We start from the raw sequence: 13706 nt of genomic DNA, 5'->3' as shown, positions 1-13706 counted from the left end.
GGGATGTTATCTGCTACACATTGTCCAAGCACCAGCTTTCGGTGTCGGGTGGGATATTATTTTTCTGTATGATGTTATGTGCTGAAATAATTTTTAAAAATATATTTTGAAAAATGGTTGGTGGGCTAATCTGACCTTCTGGCACAACCCCTACAGCTTCAGACAACGCAGTGCTGGAGAGAGTGTCCCCTCCAGGGGCAGAAAGTGATCTGTGTTTCTCTGCCTCAAAGCATTCAGGGAAGAGCTGCCTCCATCCCAGAATATTGCTTCCTCTCCACTTCCCTGAATAGCACCAGAAAACCAAAGCCATAAAAACAGATGCAAAGGGTCATCCACACACACACCCCCATCCTGGCCTCACACTCGTTGTTTATTCCCAGACACTGGAGAAAATGTGGCCTCTGCAAATCGCTTGTTTAAGCCTTGGACAGGGAATGGAAGGGTCAAGCCAGGAGCCCAGGAATGAGAGGGGGGAACTCTGGGCAGTGGCCCAAAGAACCACCACGTCCAAGGGATTTTGCTGGGTTAAAATGCCTGCCAAAAGGACATTTAAAAAACCCAGCAACTACTAAGCAAAGACTTTGAAATATCCTTGGGAACCTCCAGGGCCCTGAAGATGGAGGGATCTGCACCAGGAATAATAAAAATAAAATAATGATAATGATAATGATTTATTATTTATTATTTGTACCCTGCCCATCTGTCTGAGTTTCCCCAGCCACTCTGGGCGGCTTCCAATCGAATGTTAAAAACAATACAGTGTTAAATATTAAAAACTTCCCTAAAAAGAGCTGCCTTCAGATGTCTTTTAAAGATAAGATAGCTGCTTATTTCCTTGACATCTGATGGGAGGGCGTTCCACAGGGTGGGTGCCACTACCGAGAAGGCCCTCTGCCTGGTTCCCTGTAACCTTGCTTCTCGCAGTGAGGGAACCACCAGAAGGTACTCAGCGCTGGACCTCAGTGTCTGGGCTGAACAACGGAGGTGGAGATGCTCCTTCAGGTCTACTGGGCCGAGGCCGTTTAGGGCTTTCAAGGTCAGCACCAACACTTTGAATTGTGCTCGGAAACATATTGGGAGCCAATGTAGGTCTTTCAAGACCGCTGTTATGTGGTCCCAGTGGCTGTCCCAGTCACCAGTCTAAGCTGCCGCCTTCTGGATTAATTGCAGTTTCCGGGTCACCTTCAAAGGTAGCCCCACGTAGAGCGCATTGCAGTAGTCCAAGCGAGAAATAACCAGAACATGCACCACTTTGGAGAGACAGTCTGTGGGCAAGTAGGGTCTCATCCTGCGTACAGGAAGTCATCTTTTTTCTGGCGTGTGAACATGCAAACTGCCTTAGGTCAAAGAAGGCTACCTGTCCCCCTTGCCCAGCGCTGCACCTTCTCCTGCCCCTTCATTGGCTCCATCCCTGCACAGTTTCTGCCAAGGACTGAACAGGGGACCTTGCACAGGGCAGTTGCCTTGCCCCCCCCCCCAACATGGGCCTCCCTGTCCCATCCTAAGTCCTTTATGATCTGCAGAAAAAGGCTGAGCTGCAAGAGTTGCTTTTCCCTTCCTCATCTTTAGGCTCTGAGATCCACAGGGCAGCAAAGCTCCCCAAAATCTGAGCTGTCCAACGCCAGGTCCCCTGGCCCACAGTCGTACTCAACTCAAAACACGACCTGGCTTCTTGGAAAGCTCAGCTGCCATGTCTCTGCAAAAACCCCGCTTGTTGGTCAATGGTAGGGGAAATGTGTGGAGAGATCCTTCCACTCGGCAAGTAGAAATTTTGTGCGGACAAAATGGGGGCTGGGCTGGTGCCCCTTTGGTCCCCTTCAAACTCTACAATGCAGTGATTCGAGGAAAGTCAAAAGGAGAGTCAGCCAGGGATGAGCAGGTGAAGAAGGAGGGAGAGCCAAGAAGGAGGAGGAGGAAGAGGAAGAGGAGGACCCACCAGCCATGAAGACCCGGCTGCTCTTAGGATCATGAGGACATCAAGAGACCCCAAAGGAGGCTGTGAGGTGGGGGGAGGCCTCACCCCCCTGTAGAGCACGCAGGAGCCAAGCCAATGGATTCAAAGGACGAGAAGGGAGATTCTGACTCAACATCAGGAAGAGCTTTCTGAGGGAAAGAACTGTTCAGGAGAGCAGAAGACTCCCTTGGGAGCCTGTGGAATCTCCGTCCTTGGAGGTTTCTCAGCAAAGGTTGGAGGACCACCTGTCCTGGGTGCTTGAGCTGAGATTTCTGTATGGCAGAGGGATGGAGGGGGTGACCATGACCTCTGAAGGTGGGGGGCTCTTCTCCATTTTGTTGGAACGCTTTGGTTTAGTCAGACTATGGAACTTGCTCCTGCAAAAGGCAGGGATGGCCACCAACCTGATGTTAGAATTCCTGCTCCATGATTGCAGTCATGGGATTGCTGTCTTTCACATGACGGTATATGTTTGACTCCAGGGAGTGGGAAGTGACGGAGACAGGATGTTTGTGTTCCTGTGTTCCGTGAAGTAGGACTATTGTCCTTTGTTCTTTTTCTCTTTGCTGTCTGATGCTAGAGAGAGAGGGAGCCATGTTGCAGTGCTCCGTGTGTGTTTATATGTAAATAAAGTAGATTAGCCAAAATGCTGAGTTGCTGAGGTCTGTTATGCGAACTGCACAGACTCTGCGGATCCCTAAGTGTGCCGGTGTCGGTTGGCATCGGTCGCTGTGATGTTTGGGCTGAAGAAAGCTTTTGAAGCTTACAAACGAAAGACCAGGAGGGAGGGAACACGCCAGTCGGGCATGTGTCTCTGCCAGGATCCTACTCGAGAGTAGGATGAGCTCCTGGCAGGGTCAGCCACTGCCTTTCTCAGCCTCAAATGAAACCTCACCCTCCCTTGTCCAAAAAACCATTCACATGTGTCTCTGCCAGGGTCCTACTCAAGTGTGCGCTGAACTCCTGACACTTTGAAAGAGGATTCGGCAAATGCGTGGAGAAGGAGAGGGCTATCAAAGGCTCCTAGACCCAATGGCTCTCCTCTGTCTCCACAGTCAGAGGCAGCAATACTTTTGAATCCCAGTTGCTGGAAACCCAGGGGGGGGGGAGTTGCTCTTGGGTTCGGATCCTGCTTGCAGGCTTCCCAGAAGAGGCATCTGGTCGGCCAATGGGAGAACAGGAGGCTGGACTGGGTGAGCCTATGGTCTGATCCAGCCGATGTTCTTCTGAGGTTGCTTGGAGGTGTTTAAGCAGAGGTCGGTGGGCCACCTGCCAGGGACTCTTCAACGGCAATTCCTGCATTGGAGGGGTTTGAACTAGACTGCCCACGGGGTCCCTTCCAATTCTAGATGGATTCCCATTTAAACCATCTCGCCCAACCCCCAGCAATGGAGGAATTCCCTGGTGGGGAGGGGCACCATTTGTGGTTTGCCTCTGGTGCCAAAACATCTGGAGCCGGCCCTGACCACGTGTGCATCCAAGAGCAGCAGGACGGCCCCCTGTTGGCTGGAGTGTCAGGAGCCCCTCTCACTTGCAGCTCAGCTCCTGCCGCCACCCCCCAGGGCTCCCCAGCCCCCCTGCGTGTGGGGCTGCCAAGCGCCTCCCTTGGGCACTCACCATCAAAGCTGCTCAGCGCCTGCAGATCCTCTCCCAGCTCAGCCGTGACCGTCAAGGCTTGCTTCACTTTCAGGTTGGTTTCCCTGCAATGAGAAATTGGATCAGACTCAAAACCACCAGGTCCTTCCTTCCCACGCTTGAGTTCCCTTTTCTCCCTTATTTTATTGAAAGTTCAGAAAGGGCATAATTATATGTGCACTAAACATTGTGAGACGTAAATAAAAGAGAGAGAAAGAGAACCCGTGTCGAAGGGAAAATAAAGGGGAGGGGACCCAAAACTCTCTACTTTACAAGGTTGTTATTTGTACTTCACCAGATCTTAACCTATTACAGTATTAGTAAGAATGGATTCCAAATATCCTTTAATTTGTCCATGGCAATTCTGTGTTTATGTGCAAGTTGTTCATATGTTGTGAGCTTGTATAAGTCTTCATTCCAATCATAGAAGGGAGCCACATTTTTATTTTTCCAATGCATCAGTATCGGTCTGGAGTTCCTGCAGCTGACTGGTGGATCGTGCCCCCCCCCCAACTCGGCCGCATCCTGCTCCTTGCAACAAGGGTCCCCAAGCACGATCCTGCTTTGCACAATGGCTGCTGACTGCCAGCCATCATCCAGACAACTTTTTCTTGAGCATTCATCCTGATTTTTTTGCACAAAGTTTGGACAGAAGTTAGTATCCAGTCCTTACTGCTCGTTTGTTTGGCTTCATTTGCAGGGAGATTATGCAATAATGAGCATTCATTCCATATTGCTCATGGGATGCTTGTCCATTGTCCTAACAATCATTCCTTACTTCCATACTTTTCTTTTTTTAAAAGTTTTTATTTATACTTTTCAAGTTTATACATTTCATTAGTTGTATAATAAATTTAACATTGCAAAGTTTGACTTCCTTGCCCCCTTCCTGCAGTTCCTTAGATTAATTTTTTAATATCTTCTGCATATCCAAATTCAGTTAATTTGCTCATTTAATTATCTACTTTAAATATATACTCTTATAAAACGGCAGGTTATTACAACAATCCTGCCAATGTTTTTATCTGTTTGCAATTTATCTGTAAATATTCAATAAACCATTTCCATTCTTTTATAAAAAGTTTGTTACAGTATCTTGATTTCTTATTCTTCCGGTTAGTTTTGCCATTTCTGCATATTCCATAAGTTTTTGTATCCATCTCCCCACTTTTGGGCAAGTAGCATTCTTACTGCTGTAGTAACACACATCAATAAATTTCTGTACAATTTAGGTAGTTCTATCCCTATGATTCCCCAAAGAAAAGCTTCTGGTTGTTGTTTTTTACAAAATGTTTTTTACAAAACATCCTTTTCAATTCATTGTATATCATTTCCCAGTAAGCTTTTAATCTTACCACAAGACCACCACATATGGTAAAAAGAACCTTCTTTCTCTTTACATTTCCAACACTTGTTTGATTCCTTCCATACTTTTCAATGCATTTCCTTATCGCTTTCCTAACTGCACTTTAATCCAGTCCAGTCTGTAACCAAACAGCAGTACCGAAATACAGACGGTCATTTACCCCCGCTAGATTCAACGTGCTGCCACCTGCCTCATTGCAGGGCAGATTCGAGGGTAAACCATAATACGTGGAACGTGTCTGCCCCTGCGGTTTGATGGAGGTAGAAACTGTCTCTCATGTCTTGTTACGCTGCCGTTTCTACGGGGATACACGCTCGGTATTTATCACTCCTGTTATACAAAAATCTCCAAATGGGTTCGAAATTCAGTGTCTAAAATCCCTGGTAGAGGACGAGGATCTAGAGATTACGCTAAGGGTGTCCAAATTCTGTGCGACTGCCATAAAACTTAGGGAACAAGCTGTACTACCAAAATGACTAAGGTTTTAAATGACAATTTTAGGTTATATTTTAGTGATCAAGATTTAATATATTTTTTTAACTGCCGCTATATCTGAATTGTATCAGTTATACCCAATTGCAATTCAATGTATTCCTGTTGTGTTTTATGATTTTCCTGATATTGTAAGTGAGTCGGAACTGGTCTGTGACCGTAATAATAAAATTCAAACAGCCCTGCAGACCCCCAGCTCCGGTCCCCAAAGGCCCCTTCTTATGTCTGCAACTTCAGGGCTGCCATTGCATCAGCAGCTGTCCAGGGAGCGGCAATACTCACCCATCCAGTTCCGTCGTCTCAATGTAGGTCAGGCTGTGGGGCTCACTGCTGGACAGCAGCAGCACGTCTGCCTGGAGGGAAAGAACACCAAGAGGCAAGAGTGACAGGAGACCCGGCTCTTGGAGCAGAGCGCGTGGCGAGAGGCACCACCAACCTCCATCCATTCATCCTTCCTTCCCTTAAGAAAAAGGTCCCGGATTTTGCAACTTATTTCATAGGGCAATTAGAGCCTCCTATGAACTGTGGAACTCCCTGCCACAGGAGGCCGTGATGGCTCCCAAGTTAGATGGCTTTAAAAAAAGGGTTTGGAGAAATTAATGGAGGATACAAAGTCGATTGATGACTACTAGCTAGGTAAAGGGTATAGGGACCCCTGACCGTTAGGTTCAGTCGTGGCCGACTCTGGGGTTGCAGCACTCATCTCACTTTACTGACCGAGGGAGCCGGCGTACAGCTTCCGGGTCATGTGGCCAGCAGGACTAAGCTGCTTCTGGAGAACCAGAGCAGCTCACAGAAACGCCATTTACTTTCCCGCCGGAATGGTACCTAATTATCTGCTTGCACTTTGACGTGCTTTCTTTTTTTATATATAAATTTTTTTATTGGTTTTACAAAATTTTTAAGACAATACAAACATATAAAAAGACATACAAACACGTATAATTTCATAACCTTTTTTTCATAAACCGTGTTTCTCAGACTTCCCCATACCTCCCCTTTCTGCATCCCAATGTCCAAAAGTTTTTAGCAACTCTAAATATATCTGTCAATCCTCTGTCCTCTTAATCTTTCCTTCAATCTAGTCTTGTATCGCTGTAACCCTTTCTTACTCAAACGTGCTTTCAAACTGCTAGGTTGGCAGGAGCAGGGACTGAGCAATGGGAGCTCACCCTGTTGCGGGGATTCGAACCACCGACCTTCTGATCGGCAAGTCCTAGGCTCAGGGGTTTAACCCACAGCGCCACCCGCATCCCTGGACTCAGCTATACAGCTGCAAATAAAACAATTTAAGTGTGTTTAAAGTGCAATACACAATGTGACACTAGATGGTGATGGTGAGGCTTATGGAAAATTCAATGTATTCTTTAATATGCTTTTAAGGAAAGAATTTTTAGAACTTTTTTAAATGTGTGTAGATTCCACCTCTCTATTTCTATCTCTCCCTTTCCCTCTGTGCCTAAGGCAATCATGGAGAGCAGGGCAGGGGTCTGGGGTGCCCAACTTGGTAGGACAAGAGTCCTTGAGCCAGACACAACTCTGGAACTGTGTCTCCAAAGGAGTTCAAAGGCGCCTTTGTAGCCCCAGGAGTGGGGGGGGGGGCAGCTGGGCCAGGCAGCAGCACTCACCGTCACAAAGTTGTTGTTCTCCAACTTGATTATGTCCCCGACTTCGACATTCAGCCACAGATCATCCTTCAGGCTGGAAGAAAACCACACTTAATCAGCACACAGGCAGAAGCCCAGGGTGTGTGTGCAGTTGTTGTCGTTTTATTATGATTATTTCATAAAATTTCCATACCACTTGATTGTAAAAAAAACCAAAAACAACACCCTCAAAGTGGTTTACAAAGAGAATAAAACAATAAAATTATCAGTAAAAGCACTAAAACATTGGATAAAATGTCGTCTGTTTTATCCTGCCTCTTATATTAGCAAATTCTGAAAAGGCTATTTAGCATTTGATGGACTCTGATGCTCTTAATTCTCTGCGGTGCCTCAATTTTAATTTCAAGGGAAGGTGGGATATCAGAGGAAATGTGTCGCGTAAGCCGATTACGAATGAATCCGTTGGAAAGAGAGACGAAAGGTGAAGACGAGAGTAATGAGAAAAGAGACCCCACAGGGAGCCCTTCAGCCAGGGGGTGGGTCTGGCTTTGCAGTGGGGCTGACAGAGACACCCGCAAGCGAATCCAGCCGCTTTGCCCCCTTCCCTGGTGGCCGAAGGGGGGCTGCATGCTCTGCACCCCCATCCCCCCCTCTGCCTTTGCTTCCTCTGCCTGGAGAAAGAGAGCGAAGCAGCCCCCCCCCCACTGTCACAGGGGCTGCCTAGACCCCTAGAGCAGAGCCCCCAAGACCCCTAAGGCAAGGAAAGTCTGGCTCCATCCAGAAGGGATTCTGGGCTCCTCTGGCTTCCAGCCACGCAAAGGAGCGGCTGTTGGGTTTCCTTCCTATTGATGTGGTCAATGGTGCTACTCAGAGGTGTTTGTAATTATAACCCGCATGGCAGCACATCTGTGAGCGCTTAACAATTCCACACACCTGTGGCATCTTAACAATTTAACTAATTAGCGGGGGGGGGGTTACCTGCTGCACCGAATGCAGCGATGTGATAGGGTAATTGATTATTTTGAAAACTGTATTTAAGTTGATCAAATGCTTTGTATGGTACTGGCTGGTGTAGAGCGGTGAGTTGCAGCTGTTTGATTATTATTTAAAATAAAGATAAGCTAAAGATATTGTGGGCAAGTTTTTATTCCATCACCCCAGTCGTTGCACAAACTCGGTTGGTGAAGAAAGTCCAACAGCGGCCGCCTTTCTCAAGGGGCGTCTTGGGTCTGAGGTCCCAGCTCAGGGACTCAGGGATTTGGGGGTGGGGGGAGAAGGGGCAAGGGCATGGCCACCTTCCAAACACAATTTCCATTGCTCTCGAACCCAAGTCCCTCGCCTAACCCACACTTCCACTTCTAGAAAGATTGTGTCTGAGCAATTTCCTCTTGCCCTGCTCCTTTCCCAAGGAAAATGAAATAAACTCAGTGTAGACCCATCGGTTTCCTTGTGTTTATTTCAACTCACAGTGAAACAGTCAATCATCCTGGGTGCTGCCCCGCCCAGACCCCCAGGCTATATATACTTTTTGACACCATCAGTCACACGGGATAGGCTGATTCAAACTCCCCTCCTGGATTGGACAGCTCCTATGGGCCAATCAAGTTACTGCATTCTACAATCCTACCTGCCTATTGTTCTGGGATCCAAGCTCAAGACATAACAGAAAACCTGTTCATTAGTGCTAAATCAGAGCAAACGGAGAAAACCTGAATTGCCATTTGTTCCGATGGAGCACTAAAGAGCAGTTTTCCCTGGGGCAGGGGGGGAAACTGTGGATGATGCTGGCAGCCTGACGAGGCTGTCGCGAGGGGAGAGAGCCCTGCTCACCTGCCGTTCATCAGCACCTTGACAGGACGGTTGTTGACTTGCTTGTCGTTTGCATGTCGATTCTGGAAAACATGGAAGGCAAAGATGGAACCTGAACTCAGACAGGGAGTCGGAAGTTAGCCTCTGTCCCTCTGGCAGCGTATCCTAGACATCAGTGTTGCCCCCTTATGTTTTATTATGTTTTTGTATATGATGGAGCGGCTGGGCAACCACGTCAGATGGGCAGGGTGCAAAAAACAGAATTACAGTGGTGCCTTGGTACTCAGACGCCTTGATTCTCAAACACCGAAAACACAGAAGTGTTCCAGTTTTCAAACATTTTTCGGAAGGTGGACATCCTATGCGACTGTTGGCTATTGTTTCCAGGGCACCTGCACCAATCAGAAGCTGGACCTTGGTTTTCAAACGTTTTGGAAGTCAAACAGACTTCCGGAATGGAGTAAGTTTGGCACTTTTGTTTTTGCTATTTTGTGTTTTTGTGGCTTTTTCAGTTAATCTGTTTTTGTGACTGTCCCAAATCACACTGACTGCAGAACGGCCAGAAGGCAACGCTTGGAGGCCCACCGGGTGCAAAGAGGAAGCTGGGTGCTTGCTCCGAAGGGGGTCGGCCACAGGTCAAGCTCTTTATGGAAGGCGTTTGCAGGCTCAAAATTCTTACCACGTCGTCAATAGCGTCCTTTGCTGCCGACACGGCCAGCACCAAGATGAGGGGGACCACCGTGGTGAACCAGGAGAGGGAAGAAATCTCAGGGATGAGCTGCGGGGGGGGGGGGGGAGAACAGGCAGAGTCTATCAGTTTGCATTGCTGAGTGCAAAAAGTATTGCTCTGATGTGTAGAGATCATTCCTATTCTAACAAATTCAAGAGGGTTCTGGAACCTTCTCTGCGTAAAAGAAACAGGCAGAAGGTTCATTATGTTTGGTTTCAACATAATGAACCTTCTGCCTGTTTCTTTTACGCAGAGAAGGGTCCAGAACCCTCTTTAATTCTGGGAAGCTGAGTACAGCTGGTTTAAATTCTTCTCTTATCTCTTTCTGTCAAGGTCATGCTGACTATAATAAGATGCCAGAAGGAGCCAGGGCTTCTCTTTCCGTCTCTCTTCCTTCTGATGTGATGTTCTCTATATAGAATGCTTAGTGTTAAGGTTTAGACTTATTATAAATTACTGTAAGTTTAAGTTGAGTCTTCTGCAACTGGATTTCTTATGGACAGGGCCAATCCTGAAGGTATGGGATTTGTGACCACTATGCTCATTTGCCTTCAGTAGCAGTAAAGCTCTGCAGGATGAAATACAATGGCCTCCGGTCTATTTTTTGGGACTCCTGCAACATGTTTAAGTTTTTACTCTGCTTACTATACACAGGGGCATAGGAAGGGGGGCGGTGGGGGCAGTCAGCCCCGGGTGTCATCTGTGAGGCGGGTGACAAAAAGGCACACTGTAGGGGGCTTGAGCCACTGCCCCCATGCGCAGCGCCCCGCTGCCGCCATTGTGCATGGCAGATCGTCCCGCCCGTCCCCTGCGCAGCTCGCCCCGCCCCCCGGGTGCACAGCATGGCCGCCGCTCTGGGAGCCCATGCAGCCAACTCTGACTATACATTGGAATCTGCTCCGGATCAATATTGAATAGAATTCCATGACAAATTCATCCTAGAATTGCAGAGCTGGAAAGGAGCTCCAAGGGCCATCAAGTCCAAACACCAGCCATACAGGAATCACAGATCAAGTTCCCTTGACAGATGACCATCCAGCCTCTGGCAAAAAAATCTCCAAGGAGGGAGAGTCTGCCCCCTTTGGAGGGAGTCTGTTCGGCTGTCAAATGGCTCTATAAAGTGTTCATCCGGCTTTGCCCTGCTTCCCTGCCAGGGGCTCAGCGCACCGCCAACCAGGATTTGGAATGCGCCCCATCCCAATGCAGCTGGCAGGGCTGATGGAAGAGGGCGTCAGGTTGGGGAAGGCTGCCTCCGGATGCAGAAGGGGAGCAAAAGTGAGGGAAGAGACAGGAGGAGGAGGAGCTGGGGAACTCCTACCTGCAGGATGAGGAGGAAGAGGAAGTAGGCATTGGCCACCCGCTGGAACTGCTCAAACAGGTTGAGAGGCAGGAAGGTGAAGACGTTGTACTTGGAGGTTTGGATGGAGTTTCTCTGCAGGAAGAAAAGGCGGTGATTGAGTCCAGGAGAGAAAGGGGCATCTGGTCCAGTTCCCACCCCTTGGCAGCAGACAAGGAGGGCAGCACGCCAGCAACCCGCCCCCCCCCCCTCCTAAGGCAGCCACTTGTCCCAAGCTGAGCCACCCACCTCCTTGACCAGAGCCTGATCTACAAGGGGGCTGCAAAGAGGTCCTGACCCCATGCTTCCCAAACTCCCATAAACTCACCGCCTGTGTCCCACCATAACCTATCAAAAGCATTATTCAGAACAGCAGCTTCCACGAACCACTCAGAAAGATAATAACGCAATAAATTTCAAAAGAGTAGTGATCAGTTGCACATTCATTCAAAATCCCATTAAAACCATTTGGTTTAATTATGGCAACAAAAGTCTCAAACCTGATCCAGTGCTACCAGCTTTGCAAAGTCTTGTTGTCATATACACCTCCATCACCCTCCCTGTTACCCCCTCAACTCTTTGGTGTTAAGACCAATAGATGTTTTATTGTTTGCCAAGAAAATTACGTGTCTATGGTTATTTTTGTAATTTGTGTGTAATTTTGAACTTGTGTTTCTTTGTGTGTGTTTTTGTTGTTGTATAAATAAAGATTAAAAAAAAAACTCTTATCACCCCCTAGGTAATCCTCCAACCCCTGGGGTGGTACCACGCACTTTGGGAGCCACTGGCAGTGGGGGAAGGTGCAAACATGGGGGGGGGGAGCAGGAGGAGCCGAAGAGAATTCTGGTAGACACCACAAAGGGTGGGGGGAATGGGGAGCATTTCATCCCCACAAGCAATGGAGAAAGTGAGTCAGCAGAAGCCCCTCGCTGTCCCTGGCCTTTGCCCCCACCCCAAGAGTTTCCTTGCTGCCTCAGGAGAAACAGAGTATTCCTCAGCTAATATGACATACAAAGAGCTGCTTCAGGGACTCAGCTCCCCCCCCCCCTTTGGCAGTAGATAAGCAGAAGACAGGAGTGCCTGGCGTGCTCTGGTCCAGGGGGTCACGAAGAGTCAGACATGACTAAACAACAACAAGTAGAACAAAGTGAAAGGAGTCTCTTACCAGTTAAAAATTTTAATGATTATAGTGAGAGAACAAAGAATCAATTTCTAGGAATGAAGGTGCCCCCACCCACTTCCCCCAAATCACCCACATCACTTCCGTGTCTTGCAACCTGATCTCGCAACCACTTTGCTTTCTGTGCTGCCACCCCTTATCTGCTCTCCTTGACCTTGGGCTGAGCAGATGGACACTTTCCAGCAAAAGGGAGTCTGTTAACTCTCTCTCTCTCCCAGTGTTTTGTCTCCTAGTTGTTCCCCACCCAGTATATCCCAGCTTCTGCCTTCTGTGAAATGCCCCTCTGCAAACCACTGTTCCAAATCTATACTGTCCTCCTGCTCCTGGGAAGGTTCAGGATCCTGATCAGGAGCAGGGGGAGAGGGAAGGCTCCCACCATTCCTCCTCAGCGCGGTCCCTGACACCTGGTGGCTCAGAAGAAGGTGTGAAGAATCAGGGGCTCCCTGGATGGAGGCAGAGAGAATGGGGGTCTCGCTTTCAGATCCACCCCAAGTCAAGGGCCAACAACCACGTTTCCTTCTTGGCGGCATGAAAATGCAAAAAAAAGAGAACCCCCCATCACTTTACAGGGAGCTGCTTTTTCAGAAGCTCAACCCGCCCTCAGAGGCACTTCAGCAGTTCCATTTAGGGGCCTGCTGAGAGTTAAATGTCCCATCTCTGCTCTCCGCGCCTCTTAATCTCCTGATCCGGGAAGGTGCACCGAACACTCACAGAGCCTCAAGGTGGGCCGGTGGGACGCAGCAGAGGGAGGGGCCTGAGATGGCTAATCAGAGACACGAGCTCCACCATCATATAGAAGCATAGAACCATAGAATTGTAGAGTTAGAAGGGACCCCCAAAGGCCATCTAGTCCCACCTCCTGCAGTGCAGGAATCGCAGCTAAAGCAGCCCTGACAAACCGCCATCCAACCTCTGCTCAGAAACTTTCAGTGCAGGAGAGTCCACCACCTTCTGAGGGAGGTCAAATGGCTCTTCCCATCAGGAAGTTCTTGCTAATGTTAAGTCAGAATCTCCCATCTTGAGCTTTGAATTGGTTTGGGTCTCCCCCTGGAGCAGCTTGCTCCATCTCCTGTGTGACAGCCCCTGAGGTGTTTGACGTTGTCTCTCATAGCACCTCTCAGTCTCCTCTTTTCCAGGCTAATTATCCCCAGTTCCCTCAACCGCTCCTCATAAGGCTGGGTTTCCAAACTCTGGATCATCTTGGTCGCTGTCCTCCACACCCCTTCCTGCTTGTCAATTTCCTTCTTTTTAAATTAAAATCCTGTGGTGCCCAGGACTGCAAGGCAAAAGAGGACCCCAATCTCAAGCTTTTTGGCAGAACTGAGCCAAGCCCAGCAGCTCTGGAAGGAGGCTCAGCTCACAGGCCTAATTCTGCAAAGTTTCTGAATGTTCTCCCAGATACATAAACAGGATGCAGGATTAATGCTTGCAGAAATGTGGAGACGCATTTCTAGAGTGCCTCTAGACACAGAAATGCTCGTGCAAACTCTTTCACACTCAGGGCGATGCTGAAGTGGGGGTTTAGCTGGTGCCATCAAGTTCTGGGCTTCTCCCTTGGCTGCTCAGGCTGCCAGAAGCTTCCTGAATTTGGGGAGAT

At 48.4% G+C, this 13706-nt stretch overlaps 1 protein-coding gene across 5 annotated transcripts in view; it reads right to left on the bottom strand.

The window, feature by feature from the left end:
* Nucleotides 1-13706, bottom strand: part of LOC308597122 (phospholipid-transporting ATPase ID-like) — a 75693-nt gene that overhangs the window by 32653 nt on the left and 29334 nt on the right. For all 5 annotated transcript variants that reach the window (XM_081212680.1, XM_081212678.1, XM_081212679.1 and 2 more), the window contains 6 exons: nucleotides 10912-11025; nucleotides 9543-9641; nucleotides 8885-8946; nucleotides 7076-7148; nucleotides 5730-5800; nucleotides 3572-3654 (listed from right to left, as the gene is read on the bottom strand). In XM_081212680.1, the coding sequence (XP_081068806.1) occupies nucleotides 3572-3654; nucleotides 5730-5800; nucleotides 7076-7148; nucleotides 8885-8946; nucleotides 9543-9641; nucleotides 10912-11025 (502 nt within the window). The remainder of the gene's footprint in view (nucleotides 1-3571; nucleotides 3655-5729; nucleotides 5801-7075; nucleotides 7149-8884; nucleotides 8947-9542; nucleotides 9642-10911; nucleotides 11026-13706) is intronic.

Source organism: Podarcis bocagei (assembly GCF_964188305.1).
Source record: "Podarcis bocagei genome assembly, chromosome: 11".
Taxonomy (NCBI): Eukaryota; Metazoa; Chordata; class Lepidosauria; order Squamata; family Lacertidae; genus Podarcis; species Podarcis bocagei.
This window is presented reverse-complemented; position numbering and strand designations above follow the sequence as displayed.